This window comes from Megalops cyprinoides, chromosome 1, assembly GCF_013368585.1.
Source record: "Megalops cyprinoides isolate fMegCyp1 chromosome 1, fMegCyp1.pri, whole genome shotgun sequence".
NCBI classification, from domain to species: domain Eukaryota; kingdom Metazoa; phylum Chordata; class Actinopteri; order Elopiformes; family Megalopidae; genus Megalops; species Megalops cyprinoides.
Window position 1 is genome coordinate 61,640,837 of NC_050583.1, and position 21,646 is coordinate 61,662,482.

Sequence of the window (21,646 nt, forward strand, 5' to 3'; positions counted from 1 at the left end):
ACACAACTCCAGCTTATGTTCGTTTCCCCATGTAAACATGCTTTGTGGGCTAAAGGCAAATGATTCAGGGAACTGCTGCCCCCCCTGCTGAGCTAAGAGAAAACCCAGCCAGCTCCATCTCTGCCCCGCAGGCCTCTCCCCCAGACCCACTCACTGCTCTCACTGTTTACACTAGCAGAGTATGTGTGTGTGTGTGTGTGTGTGTATGTGTGTGTGTGGGCAGAGACAGGGTTCGAATGTTCAACACACTGAGAGGAAGGGAAAGGAATGGAAAATAAAAGCTAATAATAAAAGAATGAAGAGAAAGTGCAGAATAGAGAAATGAAAAAAGCAAAATGCAGTGGGTCTCCGTGCTGTGCAAGCCGCTTAGGACACCAGCAGGAAGTGGTGAGCCATCCAGGAATGACACCACTGCACAGATAGAACTACTGACCTGTTCCACACACAACACTGTGTCGTCACTCCACACATATCTTCAACAGGTATCTTTGAAATGATTCATATTTATTCATAACTGAATATTTTCTCATTAGAAGGGAACACTTCTGATTTAGGCCTGAGTTCTCTCCAAAAATTGATTTTCAACAGGATATATCTTTAATCAGAAACACTTGAGATTGAGATGAAATAAATAACTGTGAAAATGAAATTTTTATTCTATTTAGTTCTTTCGTGGTAATATATTATTCTAAATGGAGACATTCACTGCTGACACTACCCTCTGTACTTTTTTGAGGGATCAGCTGTGTAAGGTCAACTCACTACCACCAGGTGGCAGACCTGCTCCAGTTTCCAAGGTCCCCAAGAAGAAAAAAACTCAAGACTCAAAGCGAGCCGGAGAGAGGGATCTCTCACTAAACTCCAGACTGGAGGTAATCTACTGTATGGCAGCGGAATGCACTGTGGCTGCTCAGCAGAAACCCTCAGATACTGCCTATCTGTTGGATCAATTTAATTAATCACTCTACAGCAATGGTAATCCACAATGCCAGCTGTCTGTCAGGAAAACCAAATTTTATATATGAGGAGTTTATAATGAAATTCTGTATTCCCTGATTCAATTTCAGGTAAGGCAAATTAGATCTGTTTCTCTATACGTACAACAGATAAGGTACGTGAAGTGCTTGCTTGATGGAGTCTATGCTGTACTGTTGCCCAGTTACTAGAGATCCCATACTGTACTGGACTGATTGAGCTGTTCTGGTTGTTTCTCCTTACGGTGTAGTTCGTTGGCCAGAGGGCCCAGTAAAGATGCCAGCGCATGTTCACAGAGATATGTGTGCTGAGCTGCAGCATGGAGCCTGCTGGTCCAGGGAGGAAGCCAGACACCAGCTGAAGTCTCCTCCCAGCACATCCAGCTCTGACAGCAGTGCATCTGTGCTTGATTAAGACACTGCCCAGATACCTCTCTCTCGCCCGCTGCACTCCACTCCAGCAGCAGGGACAAGCCAAATCTCTGGTAGCAATATGCTTCCCACCGCCCCCCCCCCCCCAGGTAGATGACCAGTGCCGTATGTTTTGCCTGGGGCTCCCGCAGCAGCAGAGACAGGGCCCGGGGATCGCAGCCCCTGTGCCGAGGGGTGCACTCACCGCGATGAGGGCAGTCACGGACAGTGTGTAGAAAGCGGAGTCCCTCAGCAGCGTCCAGTGGGAGAGCCGCACGGCCTGCAGGGAGACAGGGCAGCGGTCAGCAAACGTTCCAAATGCACACCCCGAGTCTTACAAAACCGCTCTCGACCCCGCGCTTGCCGCAGCTTCCTGCGCCATATGGCCTGCCGCACCGCTACGCTGGAACACCCGGAACCTGAAAACAATTTTGTTTCAGATTTGACGAATTAGACAGAAACACGCCGGACATTTTTGGCGGAGAGACTGTGCTTGGCAGTGGGTTGGACGATTTGGCATTTGCGCCTCCTTAGCAGGATACCACAGATTTTGCTTTTTCGCCTCGAGTTCTAAATTCTGTGTAGCCAGGCATTCCTTGCAAAAAAGTGCATCATCCTCAGATGATGTCCCTCCATTAATATTTAATCCATTAGGACTCTGAATGTCCTCTATTTCCCAAAGCAACCACCCCTTTTCCTTATTAGTTGCCCAGGGATCACATACTCTGCTCATCCCATTACACAAAGTGTACATCATGCTCTTTCCAGCCATTCACATTATTAATAACACAATAACTCAGAAAAAAAGAATCAAAATAAATTAAATAAAACAGAAAACCTGATTGTATTAGAGGACTTTAATACACCACTGGCACGCCGTTCATTCCTTACATAATGTGTAATCTGTATTCAATTTCTATTTTGAGTCCTTTTTGCTGAGCTTATCTCTGGCATGCAAACTCTGACATGACAGATTCCATCACAGATACAACTTGCTTTATTCATGTTTAACACTTCCAATGTGGCATATTTCGCAAGTGTAAAATGCAAAATGACTGGGCTGAATCGTAATGACTGATTTGCATGGTCTGTAGATTTAAGCATACCATATACTAACAAATCCGGCTGTTTGGCACCACGATGAGGATGGAGAAGATGAAGAAGAAAGTGCATTCATCCCAAAGTGCTCTCCACAAGTGCTGTTCTCACGACACAAGCTAACCCACGTATAACACTGACCACAGTGAAGGAGAATGTCCGCACATCTGAAGCACAACATAAAAATGCCACCGTGTAGCGGCTGTGTTTACTCCACAGCAGTCCAGAGTGAGAGGCACTCCTGACCTCGAGGTGGTTATTCACCCATGCAGGTGAAGGAAAGTCTGGGACAGGGGTGTTGAATATGGAACCACAACTCAGCAAGGATATCCTTCTAAATCCTGAACCAAAATGGACTACAGCCTCAACAACAACTAACATACTATTAGGGGAAAATAACAATAAATTAGGGATAAATAACAAGTCTCAAGAACTCACAGATTCCACTTTAACGTTGGCCCTGAGTGGGTGTATCTCAGGCATGAGTGTGGAAGTGCCAACCCTGTGTAAGCTTTCCTGTAGCCCCATTGTAAGACAAAGCCCAACAAGTGCATCGCACGTAATCCAGGCTCCCTCCAGGCTACCTGGAAACCACCCACAGCTGGTGAAGCTGCACCCAGGTGCCCCTGTCCCTGAACCAGGTACTGCAGAGCGCACAGGCAACCCGTGTGTGACCAGTTTGTGACAGGGTTTTAACATTAGCAAGCCATGGTGCTACTAACAGATGGATGGAAAAGAAAAAAAAAACACAGAAAACCTGCATCCGTGTGAATGGGGAGCCTTCCCCCCCCCACCCTGATTGCTGATTGCCAATCACTGATTCATTACCTGGCCGGCAAAGAAGCCGCAAACGCCGATGATGCAGAGGATGTTGAACACGGCTGAGCCCACGATGGTGCCCACCCCCACATCGCCCTTAGTGATGAACACGCCTGTTACAAGTGGACAGATGCACACGCCACAGTCATACAAACAAATCAACAGGGTTTCAGTTTCATTGAACATACAATTTGTCCATTGTTAACTAAGCCTAGTACATTTGTTAAGAACAAAACTGGAGCGCATAGCACACCAGAAAACAGAAAACTATTACCAATAAATATTGAAAATACTTAATGTTCTGTGGATATTTTCTGAATGTATTGACTGAAACTAACTTATATACCCACTCTAAACATCAATATTGAAACAAGACTGCAAATCACTTCAGATAAAATGTATATATGCTGTTGGATTTGCTGCCACGACTGCCACGACTTAGAAAGCTGTTAACAGTCTTTTTGAAAATAACGGTATTGGCAGGAAATTCCTTGTTATTTAACCTGCACATTTGTGTTGGGAGTATTACAGGTGGGTACATAAAGGTTGCCTAAAAACACCATTTCACATGAAGCCAGTATGTCAGAGCTTTTTAATGATTAGCCACATCTTTACTAGAGATCAGTACAATGAGGGGCAAAATTAATGTTCATTTTTCTTAAAACAACAAGACTTGAGTGCTCTACTTTTCACTGTTGTCTTTGCCAAGAACTCAAATCGCTGTTTATGAGATGATATTGAGAGTGGCTCTTGTAGGAAAGTGGTACTCGGCGTTCTCTTGTTATCCTCACGGAACCCTTTTGAAAACATCCTCTCCTACGATAAATGCTCGGCTAGTTTTGTAAAGGGTGCCTGGGGGAGGGGGGCAAGAGGCAGGAGTACGTCACCGATGATGGAGGTGAAGAGCTCGGGAGCGGAGCTGCCGGCGGCCATGAAGGTGGCCCCCGCCACGTCTTCGCTCAGGTGCAGGCGCTGGGGACAGAGGAGGCCGTTCTCAGGAGCAGCACAGCACATGCAGTACTCACATCACATTTGCAAGACGTTTACAAACCCAGGGCTGGACGCCTGCCTCTCATCCCCCCTCGTTTTCCACACGGTCGGTCGGGATTCTTTTGAGCGGTGTACAGTGTGTCGCGCTGCGCTTGACTGAGAGCCCTGGGCACTTCCTGTCCTGAGTGCTAAGCACTCTGACTGCCGTAGGTTAACCTGCTCACTCTACTAGAGTGCTGCTGCTTACTGCTGCCGTTTCACACTGAGTGAATGAAGCAGCGGCCACAGGCACATCCCGATCAAGCGTGCAAGTGTGGGTGTCTGTGTGTGTGTGTGTGTGTGTGTGTGTGTGTGTGTGTATGCACGCGTGCCATGGACTGACCTCACAGATCTTTTCCAGAGAGGGAACAAAGTAGTCATCACAAACTAGGGCCAGGGCACAGAACATGTACACAGCCTGAGGTAGAAGGGAGAACAGCAAACAATTAGCCTTGGAGTAATACTGAAACATACACACAGACACACACACACACAACATATGACAAAATCATAGCCACACTGAACAAATCTTTTTTCCTCATGAATATATGTGCAATTAACACATTTCAAAAGCACATCATCTTTAAAACACGTTTTAAATGTAAAATATACATGATGTATTTTCTACTACATTCTAATACATTCATGCCCATCCTAGAGTGGCTTTTGGGTTAACAGAGGCCTGTTTAGAAAGCAGGACACACAGGGCCTCCAGCTGTGGGCTGCCATTAGGGCTGCCACTCTGTCGACCCGCATCTGTTCTTCACCTCAGTCCTTCCTCCAAAGTACTGTACAGGCTGACATTTCCAGGAACTTTGCGGAATGGAAGTGTCATAATCAGCTGGCGCAGACCGGCGTGTGACAAAGTGCCGGACCATCTGAGCGTTCCGGCTGTGGGCCTGAGCACGGGTCAGTGACAGGGTGGCGGGGAAGAGCGGTCCTGTGACGGACAGGGATGGGATTACTTTGGGGCGAAGGCACGAAAGGCCACCTTCCTCCTGGGAGCTGAACCAGCCCAGTGGCAGCAGGGATAGTCTTGGTGTACGGCGCACCTCACAGACCGCTCTTCACAGCATCCTGCATCAGCATCTCTGGCTCGCCGAGCCCGTTTGTGGATGAAGAGACTTCGGGCTGCGCGCGCTGGCCCCGCTCGGGCCCCTGGGACTTGTCAAACAGCTGTTTTCTGAGAAGACTTTGCCAATCAGTGCATTTAATTCGGCTCAAGCGCAGCGCACAAAATGTGACAATTATGTAACAAGCTCTGAAACTCGCCGAGCATCACAATGCCGAGCAGCGGAGGACCCAAAAGATAAACGAATAAGATTAATTTGCTAAAGGCTGATTCCCTGCAAACACCACTGCCATCTGTATCTGAGTAAAATTCCTCTGCTGTGCTCTCAGTCAACAGTAAACAACATCACACGCAACACGCTAGTAATGCAACAGTAATAAAAATAGACATAATTGTAATTTTTGACTGTTTTTTTTTTGAAAATAGAACTGGGTCTGTAAACATGTTTGCACCCTAAAACGTCTCAGCTAAGTCGCTGAAGGGAAGCTTCTTTGCCATACCCACACAGGGAGCAGATGAGATTATCTGATATTTGTTGGGGTCAAGCTTTAATTTCGCACCCAATCAAATCTTTTACGCTCTGTCTGTGACCTCTGACCTGGCTGCTTTTAAGACCTAAGGCAGCTCTCTCAGGTTAGCAATGAAACAGGGGCCCCCAGAACCTCAGCCTCGGCCAGATGTGGCATTGTCACTGCCTGCAGTCACAGCTTTTAGCCTCCACATCCCCAACAACACCACTCCAGCCACAGCTGCAGAGAGGCACCATTTACATTTCAATACAGAGGGGAAAAAGGGGAAAAAAAAACATAATAACATGCTGATAACAACTGGTGGAACTTGAACGGAGGCCAGTGTGTAACCCATTCACTTACTGAGTCCTACCCATCATTCCTCCGCCCTCCAGTCCTGGCCTTCCACCTGTTCCCCACCGCCTATCAAATCTGTCAGCGAGGCATATCTGTCCTCCATTGCTGAAACCCTACCTCTCCATCCATCCAACCATGAGCCCCTTCCCATCTCCCCTTCACCTGTTCATCCATCCAGCTCCACTCCCATCTCCCCTCCTCCCCCCTCTAGCTCCCTCTCTCTTCCCTCCTCTCCTCCGGCTCCACCCTCTCCCCTGAAGCCCGGTCCTGGGGATGCTGCAGTCGGACACGGTCGTCACGGAGCTCACAGCGCTTGATGGAAGCGCAGCTCTCTCAGGGTAAACTGCGCTCCACGGCAATCTGGTTGTAATTGCGAACGTATTTATGGGCTGCAATAAATAAACTGCCAGCGGTGTTGACAGGACCCCAGTGCTGGAGCAGTTGGCCGCGCTCATGCTGTGTAGGCCCAGATGCACTGTTGTACTTAGCAGCGCAGTTTGGACTCCAAAGCCATTTGTTTAGCGTTGGTTGCCAGCCAGCTATCACTTTCTCAGTCTGGTAAACTAGAAATCCCTATTGAAACCAGTCAGCCATAGAGCGCTGCAGGATTTTACTTCAATTCTCATGGTGCATAGCATGAAGGCATTGTATTTGGGTATTAACAAAACAATGCAGAAAACAAATCCTGTCATTCATTGAGATATTTTCCTGCTGCAAGATTCATCTTATCCAAGGAAAGCTGAAACACCCTTAACCCCCAGACAGTGTAACCATCAAAATATTGTTTAAAATGTCAAGAATTAGACTGAAACGGACTGAAATGTAACACAGTGAGATTTAGTTTGCCATTAAAATGAATTGCAGCCTTCATGTGCATCCTTGCCAGGATATGTTCTCTTTTGTCAGCCTGTCTTCAGTGCTGTGTCTGTGTCTGAATTTCTGTGGAGGAGTACTCTGTCCTAGGAGCTGTAGGGGCCTTTTGTAACCAATGAGTCCAATGTTCATGTACTCCCAGGGGTCAAAAGACCTTTCCGTGTTTTTTTAATTCACTGTAGACGAACAGCTTCACATGTCTAATCTTTAATCCTGTCTTTATGTGAGCATGCGTAAATGAGGAAAAACCATCTGAGAACCGTGTGAGCATTAGCATAACACAGCTGACTGCTCTTTGCTTCTTTAACTTCCATCGAGCTTTTGCTCTCATTTCCTGGGCCTTAGGTCCATGCCCCTTCTTTTGGTACTGCAAGTGAATTAAGCTCCTCTGAATGTCTCTTTTCCTAAAGAAATATACCACAGCTCCTATCTGTGGTGCTGTGCACTACTGCCTTCCTCAGGAACAGCTGAGGGTATGTCCGCATGAAATTCATGTCTTCAGCAATTGGAGGATAAAGGGGTGTCTTTAGCTGACAGTACAGCACCCAGTTTTTGATGGGTGAACTGCATCTTCAAGAAGAGTATTGCTCTCCGTGTCCCTCCACCGTGGAGCTGCCGGAATTCAGAGAAATGAGAGCAACACCCATTCTCATAAAATGTCAAACTTTAGGGGCAGACGTGAGCACACCTTCGCCGGAGAATGAGCTCAACCCTTCCTTCGCGTACTGAGGGAACGGTTTTTATGCCGTTAAAAGCCCTTCTGCTTCCCCGCTCAGACGGTGATCCTGGGACAGAGATGGGGCAGAGTGAGAAATGTCGGGGGGACTCACACAGAAGACGTGCAGTGCCACCGCCCCCTCTGTCCGCTCCTTGTGGGAGAAGATGTCTGTGGGGAACTCGTGCAGAGCTGTGGAGAGAGAGAGACTCAGGGTTACACACCAGACTTCACTAACACCCAGAGGAATGCATGTCAGTGAGTAGCATCCATTCATTGTGTTTTTCTCCAGAGCGAGGCTGTGCCTCCCACCCCTCATCTTAGGCACTGTCCGTAAGTCAAATGATGAGAAGAGAGGTCAAAGTCATTGCTATAAATCTCTAGAAGGGCAATTACAAGCAGTGTCGTAAACAACGGAATCTTGTCAGGCAAATTCTTCAGCTTTAATCTTGCTGCGTAAAGTGGGTAAGCATTCAAACTCAAAGTGTTAGAACTCAGCAAGACAAACCAGTGCTGTGAATTTAAGGAATTTGCTGTGACTCCACTGGCGTGTGATAATGGGCTTATTCCTGGGCAGTTGGTCTGATAGAACGACATCCATCGCTGGGCCCTGAAGAGTGAATAATTCAGTCTTCTGTGTGAATAACCCCCCCCCCCCCCCCCCCCCCCCCACCCTGCAGACACACACCCTGACCCTACCAGAGTAACATAGGCTGTTTCATCATTTGAACTGAAGATGAACAAATCGTACAGTGGTGTCTGCTGCATTGGCCTGAACACATCACAGGTGCAACAGAAATCCACTTTAGGACCACGTAACAGCCCTACCTTGCCTTTCCGTCCATACCTAAGGGGTTCCAGTCAAGCACACACAGAAAGAACAAAGGGTGTATGTCACAGTAAGCTCTGCCCCAGTGCACTCAGTACCAATATGCGTTAGGGCAACAGGCAGTAAATGCGGCATATGTACAGATATGCAATTAACCACACAGCACAAAATGTCAACTACAGTAAAATGACGAGGACGACAGCACAGGACGCTCAGGGCACAATGACAGCAGCCCGCGATTCATCCCGACGCCTCGGGCGCCGTTACGTCAGGAGCGTGGGTGACGGGGCCCGCGGGCCCCTGCGGAGGACGCTGTCCGCCTCCCGCGATCTCTGCTGCACATTGTGCGCTGACATTACTCCGGAAGCGGCCCGCGAGGTCGCAGCGGAGAAAGCACGGAGAGGTGAACTCACATGAACCACATCACACCGGACAGGACCGCGTGCCTGTTATCCCGGTGGCCAGAGAGGGCGCCAGAGAGACGAGGAGTAGTGGAGAAAAGGAGCATGAGGGACAGAAAGGGAAAAAGGATTACACGGGGCGCAGGACACATGCAGTGACCATTTAAAGGGAGAGCTAGGGGTGAGCAGTCGCTTCAGCGGATCCCCTAAGTGCCTAAACACAGAGGCTGCTCTGAAGTCTGTCCTCTCTCTTTGCCCAGTGGAGTACATGCCAGTCTGGCTGGAGATGGCTGTCTGTAGCCTCAGAAGACTGCTGGTGTCAGCATGTGCATTTCACTGACGCTTTTATCCAATACTGCTCACTTACCCTGGAACTCATAAATGCAACGGAGTTGTGACAGGACAACCCTGACGGCATACCCGACTCACATTGTCAGAATATTGTACTCTGGCTTTGAATCCTCGGTCAGCTCTCCTTCTGCCTTAAATAATGCCAGATAATATTAAACTGATAAAATGTAAAAAAAAGCTAACACTAGAGTCATTAATCTATCTGTCCAAAAAATACCCAGGGTCTCTGGATTTTTTTTGGCTTAGCTGTTTACAATCATTACAGAAGCCAATAACCGGGATCCCTTCATTAAAACGCCTCAAACGCCCACTGCAGCTCATCACGACTAGAGTCCCCACACATTAATCCACAGGACTTCACCATTTACTCTCAAGAGGTGCTGATTAACCTCATTTCAATTACAGAGCCGCAGAACAAAACAGCGCTAAGCAGCCATACTAAGCAAACTTGAATCAACAACAACAACAAAAAGAAGCGGTTTCAAGTTGGCAAGTTTCTTGAATTAAAAGAAATCCCCAAAGCAATTACAATGAGCTCCTGTCAGCACAGAAGAACACAAACAAAATACTACGCTATGCGCGCATGTACGCGAACCCATGCAGTCAATCCTAGGGACCACCCACATCAAATTACATTTTGCACACTTGGCGGGATCGGGCAAGCAGCACGCCCTGGTCAATAGCATGCTTGTTACGGGGGTATATGAGGTGAGTGCAGCTCTGCGCACAGATTCCACTGGAAAACCTCGCCACTGGGCCTGAACAAACCCGGAGATTTGATGGGTGTAATTCTTGCACCACTAATGGTCTGCCTAAGCAGAGCTGGGAGGAGGTTATGGTCCCCTGTGCTGGACTCCTAAATACACAAGCCACTTGCGGTGCACGCTGTCATCTGATATTGCTCTACCAAACAACCCATTAATGCAGTGGCAGGAATTCTGCCTGCCCACCTCGGACACTGGCACTGGACATCACCGCTAACATTCACCTCTTTATTCGATTGTATAAACCTACCCTTTTTCTGCATTGCTGTAGCTACAAAATGGAAAATAAAGGGCTGTTTTGTCTATGTCGGATACACACTCATTCACAACGGCTCTGCTGCCAAAAAGACAGTCTAAATGGTTGCCTTTCTTAAACAAACCAATCAACAGGCTGAGTCTGTTAACCATTAACTTCAGCTGAGATGCATTTGACTGGATTGGTTTCCAGTCTAAGGGAACAAAGCACTGAGTGACATTTTCCTGCTCAGAATTATGTTCAGCAAGAAGGTAGACCATATCCAAATGTTTTCAGTGTGCTGGTGTGGAGCTTGTTTGCTATATACTGGGGTCTTTTCCTTTCTGTACCTGTGTGAAAGTTGGGTATGTGAATCCTAACCAGCATTTTATGTTGAATCATTTGGGGTGCATCCTCTGATACCATTCCAGATAGCTGATAGTTCTCCTGGGGCTGAATGTGGATAACTAAGCCCAACCAATCGGCAATAAAAGATCCAACCAATCGAAGAGTCTAATCTGCGTCTTGTATTTAGTGGGAGTGGGAGTGATGTTTCATGACCACCTCCTGTTTAATTCAAACTACCCACCTCTACTGAACAGTCTGATTTAGTCTGTAGTGTGTCGTGTAGGGCAGTGTGAAACTGAAGATCTTAGAGGTGTCTTGCTAATGAAGATTCATGAGCAGCACTCAGTAGGGTTGTACTGGGGAGCACACAGCCAAAGGCAGAACGACCCATGTGAAATTAGCACACCTTCCCACCCTTGTACAGCAGTGCTCCGTTCACACACACTTGCATGCCAGCACTTGGCCCTGTCAGCTGTGAACCATCCCCGCCGACTAATTCAGCCGACGCAACAATCAATGCAAGATTTACGGGCAGCCGCGAACATCTGCTTCACATTTCCTAGCATTTCCCATCAAAAGGGCAGCCAGACAGCTCGAGTGGCGCTTGCGCTGGCACCGAGGCGGGACTCTGAAGACTTCAGACAAGCGGCACGTACGCGGGACAGGCGCGTGGGGCACAGCGCAGCTGACTTGAGAACCCGCTTCGTCCCCCGAGCTTTTGCACTGCTCTTTGACACGTCCGCACGGTTTTAACCGTTTACACTCCCTCACTGTGGCACGCTTCTCCTTCCCTAAGCTTGCCCGCCGCCCCTTCTGCTGCGCGGCAAACGCCTCGACAAAAAAAAGGAGAACGGGGAACGCGGTGCTGCAGCGCTAACCTGTCAGCTGGAAGCGTTTAATATTTACGGCTACAAGTGCTACATGCGCGTTTGGCGTGGGGTCCTGCACGCTGCTTCCACGGTGCGGAGCGCAGAGCGCGGAGCTCTCATGGGGTGGGGGTGGGGGTGGTGGTGGTGGCGGGGGGGGGTTTCTATTCTTAGACTCCATTAGACGGCTGCTCCGGGTTGACATCTCCTCCGCTCTTCAAAGGCACAAATGAGTCCTGCTCTCATTATGGCTCTGCCGCAGGACAAGGGGGAGAGCACAGCACACCTTCACCAGGCCAAGGACACAGGGGCACGGGAGTAACCCCCCCCCCCTCCCAGTGCTTCCCTAACGAGAGGAAATATAGGGACAACCCCCAGGACTCCATTCCTCGGGGTCTGCTTTATTTATTCAGCAGGAGGTGGCTCGAATATGGAGGATTCTCATATCCTCACTATGAAGAGAAGGACTCTAATGTGTCCTAATGTATCAACAGAGATTAGCCTCCATAATTTGTCATTACTAGAGGTAATTCAAAATGGACCCAGACTGAGTGTAGACGATATGATTGGCTTTGATGACGCACGCGCATCGTATGGTCGCGTTATGCGCCTCTCTGAGAAGCTGGTCTACCGGACTGTGAGGGGGCTGTTTTCCTCCATTCATTAGTGTACTTCAGACACAAGCTCTCCATCTGTCAGAAGAAAAAAAAAATTCCCCCGGTTTGCGATCCTCTCCCCCTTACTCAGCACACAGAAAAAGGCTTCTTCCCGAAAATAAAAAAATCTTCATGTGATGAATACGTCTCTCGTGTCGACAGCCTCGGGGGTTCCCCCTTTCTGAGCCGGAGCCATCACTCGCGGACCGCCTCACCGACAAACACGAAGGAGAGTACACAGCAAACAAAGAGGCGCAACACACCCATCTTGCTGAGTCACACGGCTCGGCGACGCAAGGTTTTACTCCTCGCGAAATAGGGGGGGGGGGGGGGTGCACTACTGCTTTGCCTGTGGATTCCCAATGGGCGGTACGCGCAAATGAGGTGAGCTGAGAACGGGACAGCATACACAGCTTGAGAAGAAGAGACTGACCCTGCAGCAGAAATGGCTCAGAGGACAAGTGGAAACGAGAGACGGATTTCACTCACATGAGGGTGGATGAAAGCCACTATTGCAACCTTTGGACAGGCAGAGTGGATATAATTGGGTGTTCTGTCCTCACTGGAGGAAAGAGGCACTTGCTTGGACCCCTGGCTGAGGAAGACTGGCACAGAGGGCTTAACTCGCTGATATCATCTCTGCTCCGGGAACCCAGGACACTACCCTCCCCTGGGTTGTTACTATAGAAAGTGCCATCCTTGGTAGGTCTGATCAACATGAGCAGAAGGCTTACACAAAAAGTGAAACATGCAAGTACCACTGTGTAGCCAACTTAGTAACCAACTTAGTACCAAACTAGTGACTTCACTAGTATCAATCCAGTCACTAACAGCACTGAATGTTAGTCATACTGGCATACTGATACTAAATGTCCCTCCAACTGATGACATGGTCATCGTTGCAGTAATGTTTCATAAAAACGATCAAAAATTCAATCACCCAAATTCACTGAACATTCATAATGGCCACAGTGCCCTCTGGGGATATTTTATACAGTGCTGGCATGCCAGAAGCATGACATTGCCACTAAATATTCCTGAGTGCTGTCTACTGTACATTACAAAAAAATGATGATGGCCATGATTAGCTTAGAGATGATACTGGGTCATCGGTCCCTGGGTCTCTGTGCAGTGAAATGATCTCTTTATGGATTTGCTGAATAAATAGACTGCTGTGGTAGCTTACAGCATGTCCAGAAAAGCTGCTTTTATTGTCATTATAATATATAAATCCCTTTAAAATGTTCCTGTCCATTTCATGAAATTGTCTTTTTTTTTCGGTTCGCTATAGTTGATTCCTGGAAATGTATAATCTGTTGAGTTGTCTTTAAGTGCACGCACTGACGCAAGATCAGGAATTATCCTTTCATGTGGAATTAAACCAGCAAGACTCCTACATTAGACAACAATTGCAGCACATCACAGTTTTGATATATGTATGCATGTGTGTCTGTGTGTGCATGCATGTGTGTGTGTGTGTGTGTGTGTGTGTGTGTGTGTGTGTGTGTGCAGGCACGTGTGTGTGGTTTGAGCTTAATGGAGATGAATCCTCACATTAACCTTCCCCATTCATGCTCCTTACTTTTCAGCTTTGTGTTGTTGCAGAGTTTTATAGATAATAGGAGCAAAGAGAGAATTAACTACATCCATTACTTATAAGCAACTATACACTGAAACATCACCAGATTTCAAAGCACCACCAGACTTCTTGTTTTATGCAATAACCTTCCACTGGCACTCTTTGAAATCCCCAGGGTCACACTTTTTTTTTTTTTTACAAATGTTACAAAGTCATTTACATATACGGGAACAACTTTCTGCACAAGTAATGTGTTTTCTGGGTAATGAAACATAGAAATACAAGGACAACCAAAACCTGAACTGGACTCCATGTGCAAGACACAGCGCAACTCCACTCTACTCAACATACAGTATCACTACATATATGTCACACTGAAAAGTCCCTGCTTGATCATCAATCAAAGTTAGTTGGCTTTCTGATTTATTCCCAATGACTGGCAAAAAGTTATACTAGTATCCACAAAGATAACGACATTTTATTTTAATTGTAAGAGTTTTGTCAAAAAGAGTGTTTAATTAACTAGATAAAGTATTACTATTAAAAACAATAACCTGTATTCATGATGTCTACATAGTCCTGTAGCTAGCCACCTGACATTTACTAGCTCATATCTTCAGCTTATTTGGAAAGCTAAAAAACTAGAAAATAATGATGTGTACAGTGCAGTTGTATACATAGTCTAAAGGCACCTCTACCATACACCAGCCTCCAGTTGTGTCACATCCCTGTATATATTAGGTGATCTTCATGAAAGAGCTTATTACGTATAAAATTATAGCATTAGTGTGTTCTGTTGCTTTGTAAGTATATTTACATAATTTCACTATCATTATTACAAGGAGAGTAGATTGTATATACATTAACCCAGCTTATGAGTACTTACCCCTACTTACCTAATGACGGAGAAATAAATTCTGTCAGAAATTCTGTCTGCATTGAAATGACTGCAATGGACTGTTCCTCAGAAGAGAGGTAGGTATGAGACTGTTTAACACAGAGTAATACTATACATATATACAGACTGTAAGCGTACAAGGAGGTCGCTGGCCATGTCATACCGCCATGTTACCCTGACAACAGCACCCTGCACCTAAAAATATGTCCTCCTCTCTGCTGGGGCACTGTGGCACACTCTACCTCCTCTTCCCCTGGTCCCTCTCACTAAACCTACATGGATTCCCCTGGTCCCTCTCTACATGGGGTGTCAAAGCAGTGACACCGTTTCACCTTGTACGACTGCACTCTTATGCCCGAATCCACAATGACACAGGAATACTCCTCTAAAAACTTCATGATGACACAACTAAAGCACAACTAAACTAGTGGGCACTGTGAAAGAGCCCACTTCAAAGGCTACAACTGCGTAATATCCTCAGTGGTCTCGTTACAAGTCTGCGTGTCAGTCGGTTGTTTCTCCCACTTCTAGACCAGCTGGGGCATGATGGGTTTAACCTGTCGCCCTGTTACACAGGCTTTTACTCTTTCATTTTAGTTGTCTAGCTTTTTTATTCTATTTATGAAACTGCCACCATGCACACACCTCATGTTTATTCACTTACAAATAGATTTGCTGCATGGTTTATTGTGTCTTTCAGTGATAAGAGAGCTACCGCTGGAAAAATAAAAAAACAGGCTGACAGGGTCACTGAGAAGGAGGGGAGAGCAGAGTCTGGGTTTAGAGGACATTATTTGCTATGTTAAATAGTGCTTAAAGCTGCTGAGGATATGTGGCATGTATTAAACGTAGTGATTTCTTAAATTTGGATTGTTTTCCATTGAAGTCACTGCCCGTATTTAAGAAAATCGGACATGTGGAAAATGGGAATTATGGGAAATAATTCATGTAACTGTTTAAGCCAAAACAGTGTCCAAAAAGTCCTGCCGGCCCCTAGTGACGACCCCCTTGACAGGGCGTCTGACAGGTGCTCTTCAGCAGACGAAATTACAGGTGACAGCCTACTTCAGAAAGTCCATCTTGTCTCGTCACATCAGGTGACAGGTAGCTGCAGGTTCACAAGGTCTGTAGCCTGTCAGATCTCCTGTCACTCACTCTTTCCTCTCCACCCATGTGGGGACCCAACACCAGGACCCGTCGCCCTCTGTCAGCAGAACTAAATGTTTCTTTCTTGCTGTGTGGATACCTTAAGGACATTGGTGTAAATGAACACAAAATTATTATTACTAAAAGGGTGTTTCAATATAACCTATTTAGCTACATATTCTTTAACACCTTCATTAGTGGTGTAAGAGAATATATAGCTAAATAGAGAGAAATGGAGGAATGGAGAGAATATGCTTGGCAAGACACTGGTGATGATACATGAGTTTCATGGTAATACGTACATATTGCAGTCTCGTATGTCCTCCGATGGTTCACATTAATCATGGCCACTCCATCTACAGTATATATATATAAATAGATAGATAGATAGATAGTGCAGTATAGATAGATAGATTGATAGCGCAGATGGCTGTATTGAGAGAAACATCCCTGAGGTCTTGATTACATGGTCATTACTTTCATTTCTCTATATGCGAGGGCTTATATGAAAGGCTAGGGTGACGTCAGTCTTGGAAGTATGGATAGTTAACCAGTGAGAGTCAAAAGGCTAAACGCGCGGCAGTGTGAATCACCCTCCTACAATGGCCTCCATCAGCACAGCCACCATTCTCAATCAGCGCTCCCACACTGAGGTCTAATAGGTGGAACTCAATCATTCCTTTTCAGGAACTGTGTGGAGCATCAAGCCTGCTTGTGTGCCATGTCATGTGACCGTAACACCAGGCATTCCACGTGCCCAGCGGTATCGGCACCTTTGCTGTTTCATTGCGTGCAGCTCCGCAATCTTCAATAACGGGGATGACGTAGAAAGACAGCATGAGAATACTTACGCTGAGAGGGGAAGTACTGTGCTGTTCCTTCGGTCTCTCGTATTCTTTTCTTTATCCAGGGCTGAGATTATTCGGGTCCCTTCTTAACAATGCTCATCTCCCTGCCCATAGATGTGAAGGTGGAGTGCACACACGCTCGCACACGCACACTCACACAGATTCACTCACATACGTGTGCGCGTGCACACGCACACGCACATGGGCACACGTACACACTTATGGCAGCAGTGTGGTCTAATAGTAAGGAGCGGGACTCACAACCTGCCGGTTGCCAGTTCAATTCCAAAGCGAGCCAAAGCTGTTGTACCCTTGAGCAACGTAGCTAACCTGAATTGCCTCAGTAAAAACCCAACTGTATAAAGGTATAACGTAGTAATAGTTGTAGAATATGTAAGTTGCGCTATATAATTGCATCAACTAAACAAACATACCGTAATTTTATATGAGTGCACACACTCCTACAGTGTTGGTGTGATGGGGTGGGCAGGAATACTGGGGTGCTATATATGCAAAGGGCTGTAGTCAGATCCTGAGTTTTAAATCTAGGCTGGATCCAGCTGGATTGACCGGGGACGGCTGCTGGTGGAGCAGAAGGCAGAAAAACACAACAGAGATGCCAGTCCACGCTGATTGCGTAACAGTGTGATTATTATATAATTGTTGTGCTCCATAATTGAGTCACTCCAATCCTATACATCACTGAATAGATCATCAAATAGATCACCGGGGATAAGGACGGCTTTTTAGGAACACAACGGGAAAAAAAGCTTCTCTTTCATCTCATAGTATGCGGGAACAGATGTTGTTTTCTGAACACGCTGGTGTTGGTTTTTTACCAACCCGACCCTTTACCTACCGTTCACAACAAAGTGATGCTTGCAAATTGGCGGCGAAATGCGAGGATTTCGCTGGACGATGGCCACGCATGCACACACAAAGGTGAGAAGGAGGCATGCGGTTGCGTGAGCTCTTGGTACAGGTCCTAGAACAGACTTGTGTTCTGGTACAGCAGGAGCTAAAAAATGAGCAGAGCTGCAGTGTCCTCAGATCACAGGAGAGAGGAGCTGAACTAGCTCTAATCCCTCTGTCGATGGCAGTTTAGATTAACGATGGAAAATGTCATCTAAGGATGTATTTTTTAACAGGGGAATGTTTGTGACACGATTAGAGTGTCATTAAGGGCCACGTGTGGCTGCTTCTTTGTGGGACTGTGCTTCAGTGGGATCTCATAGGATGATGCATCTTCAACGGATGCCTGAAACCAAAGTCTAATCCTCTAAACACATCAATATTTACAACACAGTAAAGGAGTAGGCATGCAGCTTACTTCCTATCTCTGCTAAACTGCTTCAGTGAACTGTGGAATTAAGTCCTTTCTCTGCAGTATAGGATGAAGAGAGAGCCAGGCAAACCTCCTGACCCAAAGAGGCAGAAACTAATGTTTGGCTGGAATCGTCACGGCAGTAGAGTTTGTCATTTATATTCTGTATCGCAGTGTTTCTCAACATTGGTCCTAAGGATCCACTGTGCATGCGTTTTTTTTTTCTTCCATCTGCGTTCTCTTAATTAATTATTAACAAGATTAATCTGTTAATTGACTGCTGACCTGCATTTGAGATCACATTTGAAAACACAGTGTTTTTTTTTTCTTCCAGATGAATCAGCAATATCTTGTCAAATATTAAGAACTGTTGTCTACTGAAAATATTTTGTTAAAATATGTCTCTTCAGCTTTATTATTATTTATTATTTTTCAATTGCCCCTCTAAACTAATGACAAAACACTGTTACTCTTCTCTTAAGTAAAGTACTCAAACCAATTTTTTAAGTTTAACAACTTTAACAACTTTCTTTATTACAATTTAAATTTCATCAATGATGTTGAAAACTTCAACAAGCATACATGGTTGGTACATTGGTACAACAGTACATTGATGAAGCATTAAGTACAAATGAATTCTGTGTTGTGATTGTAGGGAAGACATTCTCCATAGCTGTGTTTTAATCAAGGTGTCTCTAAAACAAATACTCTCAAAATCTAAGAAATTTCATAAAACAGCCATAATAGAATTGACCCCTTTTTTACATTACCACACATAACAGACACAGTTAAGATTTGACAACAGCTGCTGTGCCAGCAAGTGAGAAATGGAAAAATTGGCAATAATGGTGAAAGGGAGAATTATCTGACCAAAAGGTTACAGTGAGAATTTCAAGTATCCATCTCTGATTGGCTCAGATGCTCAGTTCTGAGAAATCCTTGGCTCCAACCAAACTGAATCACTTTGATTGCACAGAACAAAAGAAAACAAGCACAAGAGACGGTTCTGTAAACAACTCTTGAAGCTATAGCTCTGAAAATGTATTTATAACGCAATATGTTATTCCAATTCAGAAAGTACCCGACTTAGCCACACATCACAAAGAAAAGAGCTGCTTTTGGTCGTTTCAGATACATCTGAAATCTGATCCTTGCAATACCACGCGTGCATTTGGCTTTGCGCTCATGACACGTGACATGGGGACCATGGAGGCGTTTCGGCGTTCCTCCAGGCTTGCGGATGGTAATGCAATGAAACCACCACAGGGGCTCCTGGCGCCTCTCACCTCACGGTGCTTGCGGCTCACCGTTCGGCATCATTGCAGTAATTAGCTCTGCCAATTACCGTGTCCTGCGCATCTCCAGTTAGCCGAGAGAGCCCTGGGGGCCTGGGACCTCGGCCTTTGTCAACCATATTAAAATCTCATTCCCTGGATCAACTCGGCAATTCCATAAAATGCTTTCTGAGCCTCAGAGCAGAAGGAAATGGCTCTGCAGCCGTAGCAGAAGGCCCAGAGAGATCAGAGTGTGAGAGCAGGCTTAAGGCTACCGTAGTTAGCTTGGTCTGACCCCTACATCCAGCTCTGCACTTGCTGTTTTGGCTGCTGGGTCTACTGATTACACCTATTGTCTCCCAAGACCTGAACAGGTACCATTTATGTTGCCGCCCTTTTTGTCCTATAGCACCTCTAGTGGTGAAATATAATTACTGCTGGTGGCAGTCTACACCAGTAAGTCAACGCCGTTTCTACAGCTGCTTGCTCAAATTGCAGCCAAAAACACAGGATCTTCTAATTCTAACAGTATAGAGCAGCTCGTTCAGTTGAACTGCAGCCACAGTAATGCGATACCTTAGCACGAAAAGTTATGTCCAGACATTGACTTACAGTATCCTGTAAGCTTCTGCCATACCACTGTGGTTGGAAGGACCCCCGAATCCAAATCCAGCACAAACCCAAAACAGACAGTGTTCATGACATGAGTGACAACACCAGGCCAGTCTGTGTGTAGTATGAGGTGTGGACTCTGGAGCCCGTGTTTGTCTGCAGTGTCCACAGCGTCCTGCTGCCTCATCAGTTTGCATGCAGCTCTGTGTGTGTGTGGGAGGGGCGTGTTGCCAATACTGGTGATGTCACAGGTGAGTCCTCATCAACCACTCTGACTACCTGTCTGCCCCGCCCTAACCCCAGCTCCGTGAAGAAGAGTGTCCCTCCACTCACATTCCCTGGGCATGCAGACATACTCCACATATTTTCCAATCCCTGCACTGACCTTCAGCTCTGCGTGAGGCGAGAAAGAATCCCTTTGTCCTCCATTCCCTACCTCTCTTCAGAAAGCCGAGCATATGGTTGCATTTATTTTTTGCCACAAGTACTTAAAAACAGCAACTGGGTGGCACATTACCTAATAGGTCGGACATTTCAAGGGAAGGATTTTGGAGGGGATAGAGAGATAGAGCGAGAGAGAGGGAGAGACTGTACACAGATTTTGACTGAACCCGAGTACTAAACCTCAATAAGATCATGAAAGCTCAAGAACTGAGATGTTGCATAAATGCAGCGTAATCCGCTGGGAAGAAAACAGGCAGAAGTCCTAAATGCTCCAGTGTGGCCTGTGTGTGCGTATAAGCTTGTGAATGTCTGCGGTGGCTAACACACACACAACGGGCACCCTCTGCGGGAGGGAGGGGGGCCGACCTCATGCTTGGGCATCTAACAGTAGCTGCACTGGAGCCCAGCACGGCGCAGTGAGCTGCCGCAAAAAATCACCAGTTAAATGCAGTGTCTGCTTCACCAGCTAAGCCTGTTCAGAAGGTGAGCTGCCTGCCTCATCCTTCTGCATATGCTGCATGTGTGTGCATGTGTTCAGGTGCCTTGAATTAAGAGCCGTTCCAGAAGAGTTACAAAGTGGTCAAGTCAAACCACCTCCCCTGTGAAGAAGAGGAATCCTCACCTAATAGAGGAACACACCGAGTATTGCACACCTATCCGAGCCGCGGCTGCATCCCAGATAATGAGCTCAGAGTGGCAGGCTGCTCACAGACGGAAATTCTTCACCACGGAATGTTTACAAATGCACGGTGGCATGAACAGCTGACATGGAAAAGAAGTGGTGAGCTGGATTTTTTTAGTTGTGGACGGGACTGGTTTGTCTAGGTCTGGTTAATAAATCATGACTGTCTGAAAATATTCCCAAATCTTCAGCTGGAGCTTCACTTTTATTGTATATTTCTATTGTTGTCATCACTGTACCTGCACAGAGGCCTTTATCCAGGGTTACCTACAATGTCTGATACAGTCACGTGGCAATAGCGAACAGCATAAAAAATTAAATACATTTTACAACAACAGGGGCACGTTCCTCACAAATGAACGCTCATACAGCATGCATGGAAACACAACCAGGTGATTGGACATGCACTTCTGAAACTTTTCACACATAAGCATGGATTCACGCAAGCACGCACATATGCACAGTACATATGCTCATATGCACTTCTGTAGATAGGGAGTGCCATTGACTCTTTCCCATGTTTTTACTGACT

The 21,646-nt window shown here is 46.4% G+C and overlaps 1 protein-coding gene across 1 annotated transcript in view; it reads right to left on the minus strand.

The window, feature by feature from the left end:
* LOC118777426 (sodium/potassium/calcium exchanger 3-like) overlaps positions 1 to 21,646 on the minus strand; it is a 67,968-nt gene that overhangs the window by 9,753 nt on the left and 36,569 nt on the right. The window contains exons 3-7 of the mRNA XM_036528313.1: positions 7,973 to 8,049; positions 4,675 to 4,749; positions 4,190 to 4,274; positions 3,312 to 3,415; positions 1,591 to 1,665 (exon numbers count right to left, since the gene is read on the minus strand). Coding sequence (XP_036384206.1) covers positions 1,591 to 1,665; positions 3,312 to 3,415; positions 4,190 to 4,274; positions 4,675 to 4,749; positions 7,973 to 8,049 — 416 coding nt within the window. The remainder of the gene's footprint in view (positions 1 to 1,590; positions 1,666 to 3,311; positions 3,416 to 4,189; positions 4,275 to 4,674; positions 4,750 to 7,972; positions 8,050 to 21,646) is intronic.